The 25558-nt window shown below is 29.8% G+C and overlaps 1 protein-coding gene across 2 annotated transcripts in view; it reads left to right on the top strand.

Annotated features, from left to right (window-relative positions):
• The window catches only part of LOC119687124 (thyrotropin receptor), a 57232-nt gene extending 31866 nt beyond the window's left edge, over window positions 1-25366 (top strand). Inside the window, exons 4-14 of one of the 2 annotated variants that reach the window (XM_038101328.1) lie at window positions 2484-2627; window positions 5319-5390; window positions 5702-5773; window positions 7319-7387; window positions 15985-16122; window positions 17587-17727; window positions 19204-19269; window positions 20698-20841; window positions 20910-21277; window positions 21339-23075; window positions 24862-25366. In XM_038101328.1, the coding sequence (XP_037957256.1) occupies window positions 2484-2627; window positions 5319-5390; window positions 5702-5773; window positions 7319-7387; window positions 15985-16122; window positions 17587-17727; window positions 19204-19269; window positions 20698-20841; window positions 20910-21277; window positions 21339-23075; window positions 24862-25196 (3286 nt within the window). In that variant the 3' untranslated portion in view covers window positions 25197-25366. The remainder of the gene's footprint in view (window positions 1-2483; window positions 2628-5318; window positions 5391-5701; window positions 5774-7318; window positions 7388-15984; window positions 16123-17586; window positions 17728-19203; window positions 19270-20697; window positions 20842-20909; window positions 21278-21338; window positions 23076-24861) is intronic. The other variant, XM_038101329.1, reaches the window with a different exon arrangement.
• The last annotated feature ends 192 nt before the right edge of the window (window positions 25367-25558 follow it).

The following is a 25558-nucleotide window of genomic DNA, read 5'->3' on the forward strand; positions in this document are numbered from 1 at the left end:
AAAGCAAAGCGTATCTCCTGACTACCAGTTCAGCTTCCGTAAAACTCATGAAACTGTTACATATTGCCACTATATAGACAACGTTATTCATTATTACTTACCATACATTAAATAATACAAAAAAAGGCGAGATTACTAAAAGGTAGGATTGCCTATAGTCGTAGTCCACACTTTTAGTAATGCTGGTTTAAGTAATATTTTAGAAAAAGCTATTTATTTATTATGGTTGAGGAACTGTTGAGGGTTACATTAAAGCAAACTAGTAAAAACATTTTTTTCGTCTTTAACATCAATTGTTTTCAATGTTAATTTTTTCTCGATACAACGTTATATGATCAGCCAGATTACAATAAATTAATAAAAATTTTTGTTCTTGTCTTTTCATTGTTATTCGACTTCTCCTAACAATTGTTTTCTTCTTTTTTTTTTGGCTTAAATATGCGTTTTCCAAGTCAGCTTTTTAACTAAATATGTACTAAAACACCTTATAATATTGCTTTATGGGTTTCTAGATTAGTATAGATGATGATAGAATACCATTTTCTTTTACTGATATCATTTTTTGCCATTTTTTTCTTTAAACCTAAAAGTAAGCAATATGTGATATAATTTTTGTATTCCAAAATACATACACCGAAATCTTATAGCTAATATCAGCCATTTTACTCGCTTTGGGCGACGTTCGCCTTTCATTGTTTACTCATCAGACTTCCAGATTTTATCCATTATTATACATAGCGTAAGAAAAAATAATTATTAATTGCTCGAAAACGAGTCCAAGGATCACTTGGAACCATCAACGCGCTGTTGTTTTTAGATCACAGTATATAAACGGGGTTCATATTTCTTGAATACCTATTGCATCATCTAATGTTTGCGCAATCTAGTAGTAACACATGTAATTACGGTAGAAACTATTATAAAGCCACAACTCAACGATATGCAGACATCATGTTTGCATATGATGGCCTGGATCTATTAAGAAAAAATTCAGTACTCTCATTAATATCAACAAATCTTGTGGCCAGTTTATTGATGAATCACAGTCATTTAGGGAACCATGCTAGAAAATTGAATCGCTTTTTTAATCAATTCTATCTTAGTTGCAGAAAAAACATTGAAAGTACCTCACATCTGCTATTTTATTGCCCAGCGCATATGTGGCGCTGATTGCCTATGCTACAAACTTTCTTTTTTCAGGATCTTGGCCAGCTCCAGAACCTACTGCTCAAGAGTATTTTAGGTTTTCCCAAATGCTTAAGTTGATTTTTACACCTTTGAGTTTTAAAAAGTTACACAATGGATCACTGGAGCACTAGCGTTGTATTTAACTCATGCTGAAACTAGTTTTTTTTTTTCAATGCAATGCTTTAAACCACATTTGCTTATTGTGTTGATATAGACACAGCTTTACATACAAGTTTTTAGGAAAGAAAGATGGCAGGTTTAAGGGGCCAAAGCGTCCAACTTCAAAGGCTGTTTAAAAAGATGATACTATTTTTTAAATTTTAGAAATTATCTGAATAATCGTCTTGAAATAAACTTTGGCAATGTGTTTATATATACTGCTAACATAGTTGTTTTTATCAAGGTTTTATGAATATCGTGTTTCAACAAGAGAAATACGTCAATATGAACTACACTTTACTGAGTCTATGAAATAAACGAAAATTTTACTTCACATTAATGAAAAAAAGATATAAGATCTTAAAATATTTTCTTAATTGTCTTAAAAACAAATTTTTATTATATTAACTGTTTCAATAAAGTTACAACGTTGAGTTTAGTCAAGAAATTTACTAACTGATATATCGCATATAAATCTTAATAGAATAGACAACAGTATCAAGTACACTGCTCTTTACTTAATTACTTTGCATCAGATTTAAAAATTTTTATTCAAATTTTAATTAAATTTTCTGATTTAATGTACATAATATAATAAAACAGAATTCAAAACAAAGTCTGCAGTACATACAAATCAGCAAAAATTGTTTTTTTCTTAAGCCTAATTGTGCGCAACACTTTTTATCTGCACGTAAGTTTAATTGGCTTTTTATCAAATTAATTAAAATAAAGTAAAATGTAAAAAAAAAACAAAACACAGCAACAACAATAAACACAACACCAACAACATTTAAACAAATCTTGAAAATATATGAAAAATAGCAAAATAAATTGGCAACAAATCACACATGTTGAGTATTTAGCACATCCTAAAAATATGCTGCACATTTTGCACAGTTGTCTGTTTGCAAAAAAAGCATTGCCTAACACACAGCACAGCTCGGGAATATTATATAAAAAACTTATAGACAAAAGTTTTTAGAAGTGAATTTTTTATGTACACATACTTAAATACTATTATAAATGTTTTCTTTTGTTTAAAAAAATCATCAAAAAACACATAAATAATATGAAATAAAAACGCATTAAAAACGTAAATAAAATTTAAATTCTCTCGCAACAAACAAAACAAAAAGGCAATTAAATGGCAACGCCTTAGCGAGCATGGATAGCGAGAGCCTGCACCATCTGCCAAAATTGCGCACACTACGTCTTGAAGGCAATTTATTCTATCGGATACCGACAAACGCTTTGGCTGGATTAAAGACTCTAGAAGCACTGTGAGCTAATTTTTGCTTTATCTTTAAGTTTTGAACAATTTCCATATATGGTGTCATTATTATTTGTTTAAAGTATCTTGAGTTTTAATTTTGTTAATCTATTTATATGTCATGATTTTTATTTGTCGATGTCATGTCTCTAACTAAAATAACCAACTGATAGCGCATGTATTGGAAAAGTTTTATATATAATTATATTTCTAATGTAATAAAATAATAAAAATTTTTTTATTTTAATTAACAAATTTAATTGATTGCTTGTATTTCATTTATACTACGTTTACATTATGAGATTAAGAGAACGAAATTAAGTTAATCTACATTTTTAATCGCCATCGTTTACATTATACATTGGAGTTTAATTTTGACAATTCCCTTGTCATGTTTTGTTCAATAAATTGTTGTTAATAAAATATTTAATTACAAATTTGTACAAAAAAATTGTAATATAAATTTAATAAATAATTTCATAACAATAATTTAATAAATTTTTGTTATATTTATGTACAAAACATTTATAAAACAAAATTTAAAAAAAACTTAACTCACTTCGGCACTTTGACTTCCACACATAAATTTCCTTAATTTCGTAAAAACGAAATTAAGTTAATTTCAAAAATGTTCATACTGACCCAAATTAAGCAAATCATATGTTTTTTGTTTACATATGTTTATTGGTAAATAATTACAAGCTCCCAACCCATTTGTACCTGAGAAATTTTAAAAGTTGATTAGTATAACTATGAAGTTATATTATTTTTATTTATTTTAAATTAATAACAGTATTTGTTCTATCTCTATATTCAAATTTAAATATTTGCACTACTTTGAATAAATTTTCCCGGTTTTATTAAAGTCAACTGTTACTGACAATTATTTAAAAAAAAAAAATACCCCTTAATACTCCTTTTATCTTTTGCTTAAGATTTATCTTACGCATAGTTGCATTTAAAATATCCCTTAATTTCAGCCTTCGTATCGTTCTAACCTCAAAACTGAATTTTGTATAAAAAAATCAACCTAATTTCGTTGAAACGAAGATGAAATCAAGATTTTTGCGAAATTAAGATATGTCTGAATATAGTATAAAATCGTAAAAAAATCTACGATATTAAGACATTTGTAGAGTCAGCATTTCTAAGGAGATTAAAAATTAATTTCAACTAAAAGGAAATTAAATTTTCTATGGGAAATTTGAGATTAAACAACGAAATTAAAACTTTAATTCCGATTATTGCTTTAATCTACTTTTAATCTCACAATGTAAACGCCGTAAATAACATTTAAATTAAATACTAAACTTCAATTACTACTAGTGGAGTTATTTATAATCACAACTCCTAATAAATAAATATAAACACACAACTTACATAAATAAACAAATGTTGTAGGAACTTATATTAATACACAATGTTAATTATTAGTACTGAAAATAACAATAATTAAAAATAAATAATCCATAAACAGATTTAAAAAAAATCATTGGAACAGGTGATGTATGGATTCGGTTGGATTAAAGTTGGATCCTCAGCAAACACATTAAAATTAGAATCGAAAGCACATTACCTGAATTAAACTTGTCAACTTTGAGAGTTAGTTGAAGCCAATAACATTCAACACCCAGTTCCTTGCATTTGCTACCTTCAACAATACTGGTAACAACAGAGATTCCAGCAATAATAGCGACTAGAATTATTTTAATCGCATAGAAAAGCTGTACGTTTGAATATAGCTTCCTTTTTGGGAGAAATTGTGGCCCATCCAACACCTCTAATGTTTGAATTGTATTTTCATACAGTTGGTTGAGAAATACAACTCCACATCGAATAAAAATTATTCTTCCCGCTTATTATTTAACCGCAGCTACCACAATACTCACATCTCAAGTGAACCAATTTCAATTGGTCAGGAAACCTGCAGACCCTAACACTTATGCTACCAGATTTATAATTTACTTTTGCTTTATCAGTCTATTCAGAGATAAGTTCTCTGCATATATATGAACACTACTTGGAAGCAGGTGCTACTAGATTTATATATACAATATGATTTTGCTTTGTCCGTCTATGCTTTACCATCTCAACAAGAGTTTGTCGGAGGGGACAATATATGAACACTACTTGGAAAGAGGTGGATTATATAGTGGATTATATATTTTTAGATCGAAACCTTTTATACTCTTATGATATTAGAATAGCCATAAGGGTGGGTGGGTGAATGACTGGTTGTCTTCTGTTCATTCAGGGTTGACTGCTGATTTACCATGATCATTGGGACCAATGCGGAACTAATTTTAATATTTTAAAAATATGTTAATACCACAATAAAAGAAAAAAAATTAATTTTTGTGTTGTAGTTACAATTTATGAATAAATTATACCAATAAGCTTTACATGTATGTATAATGAATAAACTTTAATTTACATCATTAATTTAAAAAAAAAAAAAACATTATTGTTATATTAACTTAACATTACTGTTTATTAATAATTTTAGCGAATTTTATTAATCAAGTATATTAACAAACTGAAGTCATGTATATAAAATATTTTTATACATATCAGTATATATTAACGGATGGCACATATTATTCATAAAAACACTTTTTATATAGTTTAACTAAGGTGTAATAATTTTTAATTATTTTAAAATAATTAACTTATATCCGTGCATTTATTTACGATTCAACAGCAATCTTGGCAGCAATTTACTGACAATAATCAATGATGAGGATTTTCCACGTATGCCAAATTTAATTGTGCTGTAAGTATTGCAAAAACAAAAAAAATTGAATAATTTTCCACACATTTTCCATTAATTTTCACACATTCACATTCAGTTAATTTCACAAATTGAAAAATCAGGGAAAATTTACCTGAAATTGTCGCCTTATTCAGATTCGCATGAGGCGCCTTTCCGTTTTTCCGTTTTCCCGTTTTCCTGTTTTAATTTTTCTGGTTTTTTTTTGTTTTTTTATTTTTTTTTTTGTATAAATTTATAAGTCAATTTTCACATACTTTCATATAAAAATATCACATCGTTCGTTTGCTTTAAAATCCGATTTTTCTTTACAGTTTATTGAAGCGAAATCAAATCATGAAAATCTCTTCGGGTGCCTTTACAAATTTAACGGCTTTAAAAGTTTTGTAAGTATGAAGAAAAATTTTTTTCGCTTTCCTAAATAAAAGCCTTAAAAATTCTAAAACTCCACGCCACACAATATTTTCTTTAAGTATTTTTTTTTTTTGTTTTTGTACTGAAGTGAAGGAAAATTTATTGAAAACTTATACCATCGAGGAGTACTCGTACTATTTTATGTCTCGTCCAACGCTGAGGTGATGCGGCTCCTGCTGTCCGTCGAGCCAATTTATGAGATTTGCCTTAGCACTTTTGGCTAATATAACTTGAGTAAAGTTATCGCAACCAACTTTCTACACTTTCTGCATATTTTAGGAAGACTGACGTGTTGAAATGTTGCAAGCATCATTTTTCCTCTTGAATTTACTGTTTTAACACAGTTCACGTGTAACTTAAGGCAGACAGATATTGTTCCACATATACCGAGTGGGGAAAATGAATTTTTTTCTAAAAAATAATCCTTTTTCTCATAATATGAATAGTCTCTATAGAAGAGATTATTTATTTAGAGACATTTTTAAGACTTTTGCAGGCTTCACAAAGTATACCATTGTATGCACGTTCGTGAATTAAATTTCATTAGAGTAGTGCAATTTGACTAAATAATGCAACTAATATGGCTTCATTTAACCAAATTGCATTGCAATTAATCGCACAATGATAACAATGATACTTAATAAATATATCACACAATGTCTCTGCCACTCTGGCTGTGTGGAAGAGGATAAAGGTTCATTCAGATACATTATGATCTGAATCAAAGCATTTAAATGAAATTAATCAATGAAATTAATTATTAAAATAAATTTCAACTGACGAAATGATGTAGAAAAAGAACATTCTGCTCAAAAAGTACCCGGATTTTGTAAATAAAATACATAAATTTAAATTTTATTCCAAATATGCTCCTTCTGAAACGATACACATATGCCAACGCTTAACCCAATCTTCCATATACTTTTCGTAGGCCCGTGCAGGTATGGCTTCTAGTTCCTTCGGCGAACTCTCTTTTACCGATTCAATCGACTCAAAACGCTTACCACGAAGGGGCAATTTGTGTTTCGGGAACAAGAAAATGTCGCACGGATCCAGATCTGGCAAATATAGTGCCTGAGCGATGACAGTGGTCCCGTGTTTGGGTGTTTGGTCAAAAAATCGCGTACAACAAGAATTTTCCATAGTAAAAATCGCTAAATGCACTTGAGGTAGTCTCACATTAACAACTGCTGTAAACAAACTAATTGACAAATGGCGCTCAAATTTGTACCATATGTCAAGAAAGGGTGTACTAACATAACAAAGAAAAAGGTCTATTGAAAAAGGTCTATTACTTAAGGAGTAGTTAACAAACAACGAAATCCGAATACTTTTTGAGCAGAAGGTACTTTAGTTTTTTATGTAATTATACAGTTATGTCACAAAGGTTTGCTTTAGAGAATAATATTAGAATAAGAGACTTCTTTAATTAAATAATTTTTATATAAATTTATTTACATTTATTTTTGTTTTTTTATTTTTATGCTTCTCTCATATGCTATCGAAATATCTAACAGAGAATTGGATGACAATTTAATCAGCAGATTACCCGAAGGGCTGAACAAGTTAACACATCTACAAGAATTGTAAGTAAATTTTTGAGTTAACATTTAAGTAATTTACTAAAACCACAAATGAGAAAAAAAAATACAAAAAATGAAAAACAAAACCTCGTTTTTATCTAAAATTGAATCTTAAAAAGTAAGCATCATAATTTATTGAATGAATCATGAAATTTGTAAGGATTTGTGAGACATTTGAATGTGTCTTTGCTTTTCTGTGTGAAATTTGTCGGTTGTAAAAGAATCTAAGCTCATACCATTTTAATTAAGTTTTTATTTAATAGAACAACTGAATGAGATACATCCGATTCTCCTCCTCTTCCCAATCAAAAGTTTTCTTTAAAAAAAACATCGTATGAAATCAAAAAATAATATAAAATGTTGTGTGGCTCGTGTGGCATACTTTTAGGTGTCACAAATAAATTTATGTTCATGTCCTGTGATAGGATTTTCTATTTTCTAAAAAAAAAATTATTTTTCTATACTAAGCACAACACATGATTGCGTTGAATATTTTATAAAATTGTCAAGCCACTTTATAAAATTTAGACAAAATCTATAAATCTTCTTTACTCGTTTGACCATGTTTAAGAAGAAATACAACAAAAAAGTGCTGTTTCTTGAAAATAAATGAGTACATCTTGTGCTGTTGTCTATTCGGTTATACTACGAATAGTACATGAAAAAAGTCCGGTGTAGTTGCAAAGAGTATTCATACACTTAACACAATCAAAAACCAACAAAGATATCACTATAGACCTACGTTAAAATTATACTCACCGCACAGACGACAATTGTGAAATGTTGAGGCCAGTAAGAAGTTTTTCACATATCCTGTGTGACTCACCTATGTCAAAGATAGGAATTTGACTGTACATATTATCATTAATGTAAAAGCAAAAACTATTTTAAAGTTACAGAATGCAGTTTAAAAAATTGTTCCATAAAGCTAATATACTTATATTTTTTTAACTTTTTCATGTCCAAATTTTTATTAAATGTTTGTGTATATTTAAATGTTATATATTGTCATATCACTTAGTAATATTACTACTACTACTACTTTAATTATTGACTTCTAAGTGAAGCATAGAACCTTAACAAGTAACTTAAATTTCACTTTGTTACGAGCATTCATAGTGACGTCGTTCTAGGTATAACTGACTTTTTGCATTTTCTCTTCTTTTTCAATCATACGCCTCCATCAACACTTTTCGCCTGAACATCACCAAAACAATTCTCCGACACATCCCAATCACTTTTACTGGTTTCTATACACCAACCACATGATTAAACAAAATGCGTTCAAAACCCATGAATTTTGAGGTGTCTCAAGTGGAAATATAAAATGCCATGATTCCAACGCATCTAAAAGTGAATAGATCATGAGAAGATTTCTTAAAACAATAAGGCCACTTTTAATTCGGCACTACAATTGTAGTACTATCGGCACTACAATTAATGCCCGGTCTTAATCTTGTTCCACAGGTCTTTCCATCAATAAAGAGGTTTTCGAATAGTAGTAAACTACAACAACAAAAACTATTTTTTATATTATTTTAATTTATTGAAATTTTGGCTGAACATACAGCTGTTTCGAGTATTGCTAAATATCCATTACCAAAGGTCTTAGAAATAATTCTTGTATTTAACATAATTATTCGTAAATAATTTTTTAAGACTGAAAGTACCAGAAATCGAACTCGTGCCCTGCCAAATTTGAAGCTCAAAGTCAGTGCTCTTTAAACAATTGATCCAAAGCCGCATTTGGCTTTTATGTTCGCCTATTTTAATGGAGTTTTGTTAATTTTGCTGTGAAAGTTTTATTAACAAATTCACTTGCTGTGTTTATATTGGAATGAAATCATAAAACAGCTGTAGAATAATTGAATTAATTAATTATATTATTATTTTTTAATTGTTAAACTTCAATACTATGCTTATTTGTTGCATGATTTATATATTCTTTCTTATGTTCAGAACCGAATTCCCACATCACAAATATTATCATCTGTAAGTAATATTCGAAATTAATATTTTACCCTACATTTAAACTTGTACAAATAAAATTAAATGCTTTGTGACACAAATAAGTTTAGAGAAGCAACTATTTGTAATCGCATCCTGCGCAGCCAGTTGACTGAGTTCCCATATTCTTCGTAAGCATCCGCAAGGAAGTGCGATTTCATAACGCATCATTTCATTGGTTATTTACGAGCAACATTTCAAATGAAGCAGCAATAGTTTGTTTTGTAGCAACTTTTTGCGAAGCGCGTTCCCAGCAACATGCAACAAACAACTGCAGCAATGGCACCTCACTGCACAAATTGCTCGCTGTTGTAGTTGTTGCTGCAGCAGCAGATGACAACAGTTGCAGCAGAAACTCATCTTAAATAAAAATAAATAAAAATAAAAATTGAATACGCGATTTCTATTTTTGCTACTTATAATGCAATAAGGAAATTCGATTTCTGGTAAACAGGATAATTACGGGTGTGTTAAATGCAGCGATAAGAAATCCTCTGTTTATTTCTACAAAAAAAAAAGTTACTGTTCAATGACATTTTTACGCAATCAATTTGTTGTTTTTCACAATTTTATGAAAGTAAATCCCCTTTTTCCTTTTTTGTTTTCGTGGTGGGTGAAAAACAACGAAGTCTACAGTACAGGACTAGAAGCCACAAAATCCAGCTCTTAAGAACGAATTGAGAAGATCCCAACCAATATACTCTAAAGACTTCTGACTGATATCGCATACCAGTAAGCAAGACCCTAGTGAAAAGTTCCTCCGCGTGCAGAATGCCAGGAGGGTGAGTACCAATGGGTACTCAACTAGGCTTTCCACCTTGACGGTAGAGTAAAGAGCGCAATTATAGTAGTGGGGGCGATTAAACTTGCGTGTATCATGAATGATTTTCCTATGAAGATTATAGTGGACCAAATTGGGAACGCGTATATGAACAAAACTCGAATAAACTGCTTGCATCAAAGTAGCTTAAGTGGGTATTACACATAATCCCTGGCTTCTTCACCGGGCGCGAAATCATGCGTGCATTTAAACGATGTTTTTACTTCCATCCCATAAAACAGAATGAAATTTGTAAGGAAAAATACGAGCAAGACTGACGAAAAAACAAAATATTTTGACTTTCACCAAGTCACGAGTCATGAGACCCTAAATTTGAAAAGACACTACTCCCCGGTTTAAATTTGACATGGGTTTAGTTCTCAATACTTGTAGTTCAAAAATTATACACAGAAAATTGAAAAAGTAGTATTTTTTCATGAATCACTGATGATAGATATTTGACGGTATCCAAAATAGTTATATGGTTAACTTAAAAATTAATCTGATTAAGAACTAAAAGTTTTTGAAACCTAGAACTTGAGCATTGAAAGTTTATGCAGCCTTGGCTACTTGTAGAAAAGCATAATAAGTCATCGCTTTGAATTTGACAGGCACGAGTTCTAAGCCTGACACTTGCAGTCCAAACAAATTATATATGAACTATAAACTAATTAAGAAATTCGAATATTTTTCAAGACCACTAATGATGAGTACTTCTTGACAATACTCGAAACAGCGTTGTATGGTCAGCCAAATTTCAATAAATTAAATAAATTTTTGTTATTGTCTTTTCTTTGCTATTCGAATCCGTCTTTTAGCGTCACTCTCGACAAGAAAAATTTAAAATTAATAGTATTTAAATTCCACAAAAATTGTAATTGTACTTCACTACTGTTCGAAAAACCTCTTTTTAAAATATATTAAGTTTCTATTAAATATAATAGTCACTTTCGTCTGAAAAATTTGACGTTAAATCACAACTTGTATTCACAAAATGTTGGTCTCGCCCGTGGGACTCGTGGAGTAACATTAGCACAACTTTCTAAGTATGACGTGTCTTGATTAGGTTCTATACATAAGGAAGAATATATAAATCATACAACAAATAAGCCTAGTATTGAAGTTTAACAATTAAAAAATAATAATATAATTAATTAATTCAATTATTCTACAGCTGGTTTATGATTTCATTCCAATATAAACACAGCAAGTGAATTTGTTAATAAAACTTTCACAGCAAAATTAACAAAACTCCAGAAAAATATGCGAACATTAAAGTCAAGTCAAGCTTTTGGTCAGTTGGTTAAAAAGCGCTGACACTGAGCTTCAAATTTGGCAGGGCACGAGTTCGATTTCTGGTACTTGCAGTCTCAAAAAATTATTTACGAATAATTAAATACAATAATTAGTCCCATAGACCACTAATGATGGATATATGGCAATACTCGAAACAGCTTTATCAGCTGTCAGCCAAAATTTCAATAAATTAATATAATATAAAAAATAGTTTTTGTTGTTGTAGTTCACAACTGTTCGAAAAATCTCTTTACAAAAATTTTAATTGAAAATTTTAATAAAAAATAGTTTTTTATTTACATATAAATTATTTTTTTTTCCGAAAATATTGCATAGAAAATATTTCATTTCAAATTTTAAAAACATTATTGCATTTTCCAAACAAAAATGAATATTTTTGTGTTTAGTAAATAAGAGTTATTGATATCGAGTTACCACGAATTTTAAGTCCTAGAATATATTTGTTTTAGAAATGTTTGAATTTTTAATTTTATTTGATAAACAATATGCAAAATCGGAAATAATCCTCTTAAATGTAGCTGAGCAAACTGTCAGCGGCTCCGTTCAAGGGAATACCTGTGGGTGGTGGCTCTATTGCATCCGGTACTAAGCATCGGAAACAAATTTACTTTGTTGACGTAAAACAGTGAACTGCCATTAAAGCTCCTGGAGAAAAATATAAGCGACGATAAAATTTAAAATGCCAAACAGTTTTTGTTAAACAAATTCTGGATTTAAGAGGTCACTTTTCCACTTCAGAAGTACCAACCGCACCAGCAAAAAGTGAAGCAAATTATGCAGTTGAAACGAGGTCGCATTTTGTTAGTTTAAAAAGTTTTTATTTCGCATTCCCACTTTCCGTACAAAAAGTTAATTTTATTTTGTTTTATTCCACTTTTTTTTATTTTTTTTTTATTTTTATTATTTTAAAGTGAAGAAGTTGGTGGAGAAGTTCACTACCACGCTTCCGTTATTGAATAGTTATACTCTCTTCTGCTGTGTTCACAGCGAAACACTTAAAAATAAATACAAAAAAAAAAAAATAATAAAAATATTTCCTTTAGCTATATCTTCAACTGGAAAACTTAGAACCCATTTAAGTTGCATTTATGTCTTGTTCTGGCATTGATGAAATGCTTCAGAAATGTGCACACTGGAACACTTAACGTTTCGCATACTTCTGCTTCGCTGCAATTGCAAGATGATGGAATGCTTTGTGTTGATTCAGAAGCATACTTTACTGAAATAATACCAACTAAACTACTAAGCTAAAGTGAAATGACTTAGATTTCCTTTATGTAAGCCCAAAGGTATTACCACAAATCTTCACTTTGAGGTTCACACTAATATATTAAATTTTATTCCCATCTAAATACATCATTCCGAATTATAAGATTTTTGTCAGGTTTTTCTGGTTTAAATACTAAACAACAAAGGAGTAACATTTGAAAATAAAAGATAATAACATTTCTAGACCTCGTTTAATAGGATAATTAAGTCATAAACTATCAATTACGAACTAAACTTCTTCACTCCATTCAAGCAAGCAGTACTGTTTTTTCATCTTGCAGTGTATGAAAAGCATGAAGCGCTACAACTTTTAGTAATAAATTTGGAACAGATTTGATATTGTACTGAACTGAACTGTGCCATACAGTTCCATATAATATTTTCCAAATACTATTTCACATTCTTGTATTTATTTTTGTGCTCAAACCTACGGCCTCTCAAATTCCGGCTAGAGATTAGTCACTGTCATGCCTTCGTAACCAAATATTGGTTACAAAGCCATGCCCACAGTATATTGCTCTAAATAGCAATACACCGGGATATGCACAATGGAATATCTAACAAAAAAATCGATTAAAATCAAATCAAAAGCTATGCTTAACCCTGTTCTATCTTCTATATTTATGGCATAATTAAAGTTAGTGATTTGATAATAATAACAGAATAATTAATACGTAATTCTGCTTATTTTTTTCTTAGTGTCCCATTTCTACCTATGTCGTTATAACTTACTTTTTGAAATATTGAGGTTTAAAGTTTTTTATAGGGAGCACAAAGTTTAAGAATAAACTTGTGAGGTCTCAATAGAAAAACCACAAGAGATGTATCCATACCTGTTAAATTTAATTTACAGATCATTTTTAACCATCTGATCCACGGACCACCGGTTGGGTACTACTGATCTAAGTCGTGTGAAATTCATATTCCTTCCATAGCTCACCTAACGCAAATTCCTCTATTAAGAAACACAATTTACTTGATTTTTATCATGTTTAAACCATTGTTGGCTATGTATCCTAATACCATTCACATCTTTTATTTTATTGACCATCCAATTTTTTTAAAGAGTTTGTACCTATTAGAAACCTATGGCTGTAGCATTGTATTGTCTCCAAAGGATTTCTTTAACATTTTAAATATTTCGCTGTATCTGTCTCGTTCGCTTTGCAAATCCAAATACAAAGTAAGCATCACAAGTATTCGTCTATTTACGAACAGACTACTACGAACACTTTCAGTTCAAACTTCTTATGATTCTTTAATTACATATCGCACAGGGAGCGTTTTAAAGTTACAGGATTTCTTAAACATACACGGATCAATTGGTAGTTACATGGAATATAGTTCAAAACGGAACTTTTGAACCAGTTAGAAATGGTAAAGAACTGAACATTTTGATTCCATGTTTAAGGTACATTAGTAAATAATCTACCTTCCTAACGCATATAACTACTAATGAAAGTCATCAGTATAAGTTTGCCTTTGAATGCATTATGAAGACAAGGATGCATATCTGTAGACCAATCGATCCAAATATATGATGATCGTATAAGATACATTAGCTAAATGTCATTGATGACATTTTGTATGCGTGTCTTGAAGACTGGATGCGTCCACGTCTTGCAAAGCGAATTCATTTGATATAAAATATTGCGCTCTTAGCATAGCCATGTATATTAACCCCCTTATTTTGTGAACTTGACAAATTAGTTAAGTATTATCGAGTCGAGTTTAGCAACTGCAAATTTAATTACTCATAAGCTCATTAAAATCTGTGTTATCTTTCACTCGAAACCACTGTATTATGTTAGTTCATATTTTCATAGACTACTTGAAAGGGTTGAGTTACATTCCTGATGCTGAAGTGAAGTATTTCTAAAACTTTGTTGATGACACATACTTCGTAGATAAGTGTATCTTCATTAAGTGGCTTCAAGAAATATTGTTTGGTTTCGGTACCGCTTTATCGGGACCATGCATGAAAGGGTTGAGTTACATTCCTGATGCTGAAGTAAACTATTTGTGAAACTTTGTTGATGACACATAGTTCGTAGATAAGTGTACCTTTATTAACTAACTTTAAGAAATAATGTCTGGTATCGGTACCATTTTATCGGGACCATGCATGAAAGGGTTGAGTTACATTCCTGATGCTGAAGTAAACTATTTGTGAAACTTTGTTGATGACACATAGTTCGTAGATAAGTGTACCTTTATTAACTAGCTTTAAGAAATAATGTCTGGTATCGGTACCACTTTATCGGGACCATATATAAAAGGGTTGAGTTTAATTTCTGATGCTGAAGTGAACTACTTCTGAAATTTTGTTGATGATACATACTTCGTAGATAAGTGTATCTACATTAACTGGCTTTAAGAAATATTGTCTGGTCTCGGTACCGCCTTATCGGTACCATGTATGATCTCATGCAGCAACTTTGCTACCTATTGACATATGTAAACACTTTTTTCCATTTATAGTTGTAAATTATATATGTATACTTTTGAATATCCAAAAAAAACAAAAACTTAATAATTTTAATTCACAAAAATAAAATAAATTATTTAAATTTTTTATCTTGTATTATTTGATTTCCTTTTCTGTGCCGTATACTTCACCTAAAACCTAAGATGAAGTGATGCTTTAAATAATTTCCTTACAGATAAGTTATATGCGATAAATGCTACCTGCATATTTTATATGAAAACTAATCCAGAAATAAATAAAGAAATCAAATATCTCATTGGGTGATGTGGGAAGCTAATCGAAAATAATATTTTACTACAATGAGCAAATTTGCCAAAATACAAGCATTTCTTCACAAAATAGCCTGCATATTTGTGTATTTCTAAGTGTTGAGTCAACGACCGGTACATATACATATATATATTTATAAATGAGAAGAATAACATTAATACAAAAAGATTTTGGTCCACTAAGACAAAAGTAGAAACTCGTGAACTAACCAAAATGATAAGAAACGAAATTATCGTTCTCTTGACCTTGCCGGGAAAGAAATTAATTACAAACATTAATTAAATTAAAGCCAAACGGTTAATTCCATTCACAGCGTGATAATATAAACACACAAATGAAAATATAAATTTATTTTTAATTGTTTGAAATGTTAAAAAAATAAGTATTTCATTGTATTTCATTGATAAATTATATTATTATATTTTACAGTTCGGCCACCAGCAATCGCCTGCGTTGGGTTAATGACACCGATTTGCCTAGAAATCTACAAACAATTGATTTTCGAGCTAATCCATTATCACTAATCGTACCAGGGGCTTTTCGCATCATGCCGAAATTGCGCAAATTGTACGTATCTTTCACAATGGAACAAAGTATATTAACCAAACACTTTAATTGTACTTTTATTAACTTTGGAACATAGACGAATTTTATTTTATTTATTTGACTGTGTTTAGAATAATATTATTAATGAAACATACATAAACCGTACTTATGACTATCTGAAGTACAGGAATTTATTAAAAAAATTAATAATTATATAAAATTTATATAATTTTTAAAGCTCCGAAAAATATCAGTGAGTAAGAAATTGTTAAACAATCTATTACAAATCTATTAATTAAATATTATTAATTAATCTATTACAAATTAATATGGTATTGTAAACAAAGACCAATTACACTCAAAGACCGTCATAAGTGTACGGTCTTTGAAACAATAAACCGATGTAAGCGACTAAATCAATGAATGAGCAAAGCACAAAGCTTTATGATCTTGACCGTAAAATTTAAAGCGATGACCGTATTATTATAAAACAGTTGAAATTCGCTCGAAAACAAATACCGTATTATAATAATAACATAAAGACCGTAACATTTGGTGTGTTTGGTTGCTCTGCACCACAGCAAAAATCACCAAGACTCCTGCTTAAGTCTCTTGCTAATGCATTGCTAAGGCATGACTGTTAGCACCTGTCAAATATTAGGGGTATTCACGAGTTCGAGTAAAGAGCTCGGTAACGTATTAAAAGTGCAACGTTACCACATTAGTTAAGCTTTAACCAACACTTTAATAAATTATATAAAATTTTAAACATTAAATAATTATTACATTAAATTATATTAAATTTTATATTATATTAAGCCATTTTATTCTGTTTGAACTATTCTTTATATATCCAGTTTGAGATATGAAATTACAATGCTTATTGCTAAAACCCCATAGGTCCATATCTCCTAAGAAAAAAATTTCATAATTTTTTTCCGAGTCATAAAAAAAATTTTATCGAATATGGAGATGATGAATAAAAAGGCAAATTAAAAAGCAAAGTTGATATTACTGGAAGCATTCAATATACGCGGTATTTTTCACCGATTTTAACGCGATGAAATCGGTGAAAAATCGGTAAGTCTGACCGCGTCGACTCTGAATGTATTAATAGCTTTCGAACGAAATTCAGTCAACATTTTCATAATAATACGATTTTTGCTTGTAATTTTACGGTCTATGCTGAAAACTAAAAACAGCTTTACGATCTTTGTTAAGAACATTACACTACGGTCTTCGATTAAATTTTTCTTTACTGACTTACGTGTTAAGAATGTTTTATCCTATAAACTCCGTATCATTCTAAATACGGTCTGGGATTGCTATTCTATAAGATTTTGAAAAGTTCATATTCCGTCCGTTGCATTCCGCCGACTAACATTTCTTTAAATTAAACCAAATTCAATATAAAACCTATAATTATTTTAATTATATCTATTTTGCTAAATTAAAATTTTGAAAAAAATTTTCATTTCCTTTTAGAATTTTATCCGATGTCCGTTCTTTAAAAACTTTTCCCGACTTGGAAGGTTGCTACTCATTAGAAATATTAAAGTTAGATCGTGCGGGTATAACTGATGTGCCGGTTAATTTGTGTCGGCAAACACCAAGACTGAAAAGTTTGTGAGTAAATATTTTTTTTAACCTATATATCTATATATAAAAAATATATAAGTTGTACTATACTTACACTGTGTGATTAAGGTCTATCCTACTAGGTTAATCTGCATTTATTAATTTAATCCATATACACCATACATTGTAAATTAATTGTGATGTTTCTCTTGTTAATTGCTAATTTCGTATATTTGAATAATATATAATAGTATATTTTAAATAATATAAAAAGAATTAAAAAGTGGTAATAATATTTAAACAACAAATATATCTGATCGGGATACTATCACTTTTAATCAAAATTATTTAAAAAAAATTATTAATTATTATCATTATTAAAAATAATAATTATTATTATAATTATTTAAAATAATTATTATTATTATTATTTAAAATAATAAAAATTATTATAATTAAAATAAAAATTATTATTATTATTAAAATAATAACTATTATTATCATTTAAAATAATAGTTATTATTATTATTTAAAATAATAATTATTATTATTATTTAAAATAATAATTATTATTATTATTATTTAATATAATAATTATTAGTATTATTTAAAATAATAATTATTTTTATTATTTAAAATAATAATTATTATTATTATTATTAAAATAATAATTATTATTAGTATTAAAATAATAATTATTATTATTAATAAAATAATAATTATTATTATTATTAAAATATTAACGATTATTATTATTTGAAATAATATTATTTGAAATTTGAAATCATTTTAATTATTATTATTACTTAAATAATAATTATTATTATAATAATTATTATTATTATTTAAAATAAAAATTTTTATTATTATTTGAAATAATAATTTTTATTATTATTTAAAATAATAATTAGTGTTATTATTTAAAATAATAATTTTTATTATTATTTAAAATAATAATTATTAATATTATTTAAAATAATAATTATTATTATTAGTTAAAATAATAATTATTATTTAAAATAATAATATTTTTAAAACAATTTTTAACGTTTCTCTAAGTAAATTGTTATTTTGTGTTAAAGTATTTCACTCTTTCGACTTTGCATTATTTGTATCTTATTACAACTAGAACAGTCACTCCTAATAATAAATGAAATACAAAAATATTACAATAATTATTTAAAAAAAAATTTACTTACCCCGTTGTCTATTCCCATCTATCCTTCTTTAATGTATACTGTTGAATAGTTTTTAATATTTTAAAATCACTTTCTTTAAGGTTCTTAAAAAAAATTCCAATATTAAGATATATATAAGTAATATTTTAAACGAATTTAAAGATTTCGTATAAATCGAGATCAGAATGAGAAATCTTGTTAAGATTATAGCTCAACTTGTTTAGGGCTTTAATCTCAATTACTGCTTTATTCTGCTGTTAATCTCACGGTGTAAGCGTAGTGTTATAAGTATTACATATACTCTAAATATTTGTCTATACACTATAATATATTGTTTTACTTTCAGAGAGCTAAAGACGAATTCCCTTGTGCGCATTCCAAGTTTAGCTAACTGCAGAGATTTAAGACTGTTGTAAGTAGACTTTTATTGTTAAATCTATAAAAAGTACAAATGTAGTCTTAATAATAGAATTTGATTAAAGTTGAAAAAAATTCTTTAATATATAAAAAAAATTAAGTAAAATCAGGGCATATTTAATAAATATTTTAATACATTTTAATACACTTAATACGATTTATACATAATATCAAAAGATATAGTAAGTTTCTTTCATACCATATACCTCGGCTAATACTGAAAACACAAATCTTCCATACGATTATTTTCATGTTTTGGACTAACGATTCTATTAAGGTATATATAGTATATCTATTAAGTTAGAAGCATCTTGTATATGAAATGACTCGATTTGATCTTCATGAACTACTGATCTCTATTGAGTTGTTGCTGTTGTCAATGTGTTTCGTGCTTTGAAATCCATTTACGATTTCAATTTTTCTTCCCTTGAATTATTATTTCTCTTGAAAGTGCGGTTGGGCAGCACTTTTGATGCAGTGTAGCCTTAAATCGCCGTTTGTGCCTAAGAAACATATGACATAGCTATACATGTATATATATATACATATGTTTGACTCACATGTTTCTTTTAAATTGCGGTTTGCCGTATATAATCAGAAAAAGAATAGCACTTCTGATGGACAGTGTTCAAAACTAGCTATCTTATAATATGAGGTTTAAACAGGCCTCTAGTGGTTTGAGATAAATATGTTGGTTATCAGTTAGCTAGGTTTAATGGTGGAAGTGTTTGTCACAACTTTATTGTTTGGAAACATATTACTAATATTTAGACAAGAAAAAAATGGTTGAATATATTTTCATTGACTTACGTTAACGTTAAATAGAGGTATTACATGCCCAATGTGTACAAAAAGGATGATATTAGAATCAGTGACGAGTAAATAAAACCACAAATAACAGCCATTTATCACTCGGTGCTAAATAACAAGAAAATGTGACAAATGTTTGACAAGAAAGTGGAAGTACTAGATATGGAAGTCCCGAGCAAAATCTTTAAAACTGTGTAAGATTTTAAAATGCCAAAATAAGAATAAAAAAGTGATGGAGTCATTATGGCATTTACTTAATTAAAATCAAACTGATTCCCGAAAATTTAATTATATATTATTATAATTTATATTATATGTAAGTACATGGTATAGACTGATAAATACCTACCCAACTCCATGACTCATTGTCCGATAATAATTATTGTCGTTATACATATTTAATAGACAAACGGCTTGTCGAAAATGTTAAAAATTAACAACCAGAAAACTATTAGAAATATATATGGCCTTTATATCACTTTATCTAAAACTCTGAGTTCTATGGATTCATTTCTAATAATATTATATTGTATTAAATTACTTCATTATATATATACTTTTACGAATTATAATTTACATTTATTTTCATAACATGTTTTAATATTCTTTCTAGAGATTTGTCCAGCAATCATATAGAGTCCCTACATGGACGACCATTTATCGGTTTGAAGCAACTGCATGATTTGTTGCTGTCATACAATCGAATAAAGTCAATACCTCAAGATGCTTTTCTTGGAATACCAAGACTACAGCTTCTGTAAGTATTGATAAATAATTTATAGTAATTAATTTATATAATTTATGAAATACTATGAATATTAACAGTGATCTTGAGGGCAATGAGATTACACATATACATAAGGATGCCTTTGTGCCATTTGCCGAACTCGAAGACTTAAATTTAGGCAACAATATGTTTCCTGAATTACCACCGAATGGCTTGCATAGACTGTTGCATTTAAAGACTTTCAATAATCCCAAATTACGAGATTTCCCAACTCCTGACACTTTTCCGCGCATACAAACACTAATTCTATCATATGCCTATCACTGCTGTCCATTTTTACCATTAGTTGCGATGTCAGCAACGAAAAGACCACCGCTCGTCCAAGAAGCTGTTCTATTTCCGTCAGATACGGAATTCGATATGAGTTTGTGGAATAACAGTATGTTGGATATCTGGCCACAATTGCGTAAGTATCATTGAATATTTGTCAATAGACATGTAATATATAATTTTAATTTGTCTGATAGATAATCTCAGCAAAAAATTTGGTACTCAAATGCACGATATTTGGGATAATTTTGGGCAAGATTTCAACTACCCAGGCAATCTGCCTACTTACGTGGAGGAATATTTTGAAGAAGAAACTACTGGTTCATCTATTGCAGCTACTGGTGCTGGACCTACCTATGCAGGCATAGGTACAGGTCTTTTTGGCACTATAGGTGGAGATGTCACACCTGGTTCCATACAATGTCTTCCTATGCCAGGCCCATTTTTACCTTGCGCTGACTTATTCGATTGGTGGACACTACGCTGTGGTGTTTGGGTAGTATTTCTTCTGGCATTACTCGGAAATGGCACTGTAGTATTTGTACTTATTTTTTCGCGTTCTAAAATGGATGTGCCACGTTTTCTAGTCTGTAATCTAGCAGCCGCTGATTTCTTTATGGGAATATACTTAGGCATTTTGGCAATCGTTGATGCCTCTACCTTGGGTGAATTTCGCATGTTTGCCATACCGTGGCAGATGTCTGTTGTGTGTCAAGTTGCTGGTTTTCTTGCAGTGCTTTCATCAGAACTTTCTGTTTACACGTTGGCAGTCATAACTTTGGAACGAAACTATGCTATTACTCATGCCATACACTTGAACAAGCGTCTTTCATTAAAGCAAGCAGGTTACATTATGTTTATTGGCTGGTTATTTGCTTTAGTAATGGCCACATTACCACTGATGGGTGTTTCGGACTACCGAAAATTTGCCGTCTGCTTACCTTTCGAAACCACCACCGGCGTTGCAAGTTTAACTTACGTCGTTGCGCTAATGTTTATCAATGGATGTGCCTTTCTTACACTAATGGGTTGCTATCTCAAAATGTATTGGGCTATACGTGGTTCACAGGCTTGGAACACAAATGACTCACGCATAGCTAAACGTATGGCCCTATTGGTATTTACGGACTTTTTATGTTGGTCGCCAATAGCCTTTTTCTCCATCACAGCCATTTTTGGTTTGCAATTAATTTCATTGGAGCAAGCAAAAATTTTTACAGTATTTATTTTACCTCTCAACTCGTGCTGTAATCCTTTTCTTTATGCCATCATGACGAAGCAATTCAAGAAGGATTGCGTTAATCTGTGTAAACATTTCGAAGAAACACGTGTAACACGTGGTGTAGTTGGCAAACGTGGAGAAAGACCTATTAAAGAACTGCCACCTTTGCTACCAGCTGCACATCCTCCAGGCTGTCGCTGTCTTCGCATGATGCCAAGCGAAATGCCGAATTGGCACAAAATGCAAGAACAACCAGAAAATTTATGGACACGTGCTTGGAAACGATTGGCAATATGTTGCCAATGTTGCTGTCGTGAAACTCAACATAAACAGCATAAAACTGAGAGACGTACCCGGGCACGAAATGCAAACACTGATCCGTATCAATATCAATTCTCGGAGATTAAGCAGAAAAAACAAACACGTGCTAGTTCTATATCAAGTGAAAATTTTTGCTCTTCACGTTCTTCAAGTTGGCGTAATGGTCCACCTTCAACTGGTGCTCATCATACTTGTAATATACCAATGAAAATGATGGATCCGAATCGTAGACGACATTCGGCTTGGTTAATCACACGTAAAACATCACAAGATTCTAATTTATCTAGTTCACGTAATGATTCATCTGCATCAGCGACTACAGCTAGTACTTCAACGTTCCGTCTGTCACGTTCGAGTGCGGGAAGTACAACTCCACTACCATCTATAATCGGTAAAAATAATTATATATTTTATAATTGTAATTTGATGAAGTTTAACAAAAAAGTTCATAAAACTCCAAGTTAGAACAAGATGTCAGGTAGGACTTTGGGTCAGTTGGCTAATGAACACTGACTCTGATTCAGTCTGAAATTTGACAGACTTCGAATTCTCAAGTCTTGGTACTTGCAGTCTCAAAAGAAAAATTATTAACAAATAGTTAAATACAACAAATATTTCCAAAAGGCATTTAGCAATACTCGAAACAGCCTATCAATAATGTTTGTATAATCAATTTTGCCAATACTCAACCAAAACACAATTAATTAAAAATAATAAAATTTGATTGTTGCAATTCACTACTATTAGAAAAACCCCTCACCATGTCGAAATAATTTTATAAGATGGTATAAAGTTTAGAGATAAGGACATATCATGTGTGAAAAAAAAACCATTATAAAAAATTATATACGTCTGTCATAAACGTTAACCCTCTAGGGCCAACATGTAGTTCTTAAAGGGTTAAAAAACCGTTTACTTTCATTAACAAAAACATTATATTTGTATAGCAAGTTGTTTTCGTTGTAGAGTTAGACTTTTGTTATGTACTAATATGTGCTCATTATTAATTCACGTTAACCCGTTAATGACCCATAAAAAAAAACAATCTTTGTAACTAAATCATGTTAAAAAGTTTACATGACGGTTGTAATGAATGAAAAAAAGTTGTGTTTTTGAAAAGCAATGTGAATCAATGGAAGATTTACTCTCTTTAGAATCAATTCACTTCTAAGTTACTCGCAGAAAAAGCGAAATTTTTATAATTTTGTGATATTTTAAATAGAGAATGTCGTCTCTACATTTAAATTTGGAAGCATACTTAAAAAACAATTATAAAATAAATCCAGTTTCCGAAATATGAAAACCATTCTTTATCTCTATAATTAATGCGACATCAACACAAAAGCACCCATATATTCTATTATATATTCTTACAGCATTACCAGAGCAAATTGTTTGAGACTATATAGTTAAATGCGTTCCTAGATTCAAATTTAAACCTATTACAACTAATTTAGCTAGTTTTCAAGAAAAGGGTTGAATTCGGTACTAATAGTACCTAGAAATATCACCTCCATGCTAAAAGGTTGGATCGTCTCAATAACTATGAACTAGTGTCCCTCCGTAAAGTTAAACTAACGGGCTACTATCGATATCATATACAGAGATTTATTTAAGGGCTTTTTAAAAAACTGTAAATTTATATAAAAAAAATATAATTAAAAATTATCAGCTAAATCTAGTGTGAAATGGTTCAAAACATTTTTAAGAAGAAGGAGTTCGAACCCTTAAATCCCACTTTTATATATACCACTAGTCACCGTAGCTTGTGTTTGCATCTTAACAGCATTAATTTGTTTAAGGAAACAGACTGATCTGCCTGTAAAGAGATGAGGCTTCTAGCATAATTCTTTATAACTATCTAACTTTAAACTGGGCGATGTGGTGAATACGAAATCAAGAGTTTATAACTCTGTCGAATGTTAGAATACCCATAATAGTTGAAATTTTGCTTTTATTCGAAAGGTACACTGTTTTATGATCACTGAAGATAGGTTAGATTGCAGTCGAAGCCATGGTCGCAGGGATCCGCTCCAGAACTAGTAGCCCATTTTTCTAATATTTTAACTAAGCAATAAATTATGAAATATGTTTGGGAGTCATTTTTTTATATAAAGCCATTTATTCTTACTGATGAATATTTTTGTAATAATATTTTCATAAATTATTATTTACAGCACACAGTAGCAAGTCACAACAACATCAGCTATCAACTTTACCAAAGCCAAGGCTTGTACGCCAAGAAGCTGTGCAGGAAGAAGAAGACTCTTCTCCTCCACGTTTAGGTGTACGTTTTCTACCTACTATTCCATCAGCAGCTGATAGTTCAGTTGTAATGGAAGATGGAGACTCTGCTGTTAATGTGACCGGCATTATAGCAATGCCAATTCCTAATACAAGCAGTGGCTACTATGCTGTAGTCCAGACACAAGCCTCTCAAACTGCAGGTGCTACAACTGTACTGACATCTTCAACGAGTCCACAATATACCCCAACAGATCATCCACCATGACAATTTCGTCGCTTCGAACTAAGCGGACTGCAGAAAGCAAGTGATAAAATACTTAAACGTGGTAATACGGAAGCATTACTTTAGTTTCGATTTTTGAGTATTAGTCATTAGTCAATTTTTTTATAAGTAGAATTAAAGAGAATTTAAGTATTCGAATGCAAAGCATTTAAAGGCCATATAATGTTTTAAGTAATGAATAATATGATAATTTTTAAATTTAACACAATACTTAGATACAAAATGTATGTGAATAAAAAAAAAACAAAAAAACAAAAAGAAACAATTGTAGTCGAATATATTTATTTGGTAGTGCAAAACAATAAATTGTCATTTATACTTATATATATATAAATATAAATATA

This window comes from Teleopsis dalmanni, chromosome X (assembly GCF_002237135.1).
Source record: "Teleopsis dalmanni isolate 2A chromosome X, ASM223713v2, whole genome shotgun sequence".
NCBI lineage: Eukaryota > Metazoa > Arthropoda > Insecta > Diptera > Diopsidae > Teleopsis > Teleopsis dalmanni.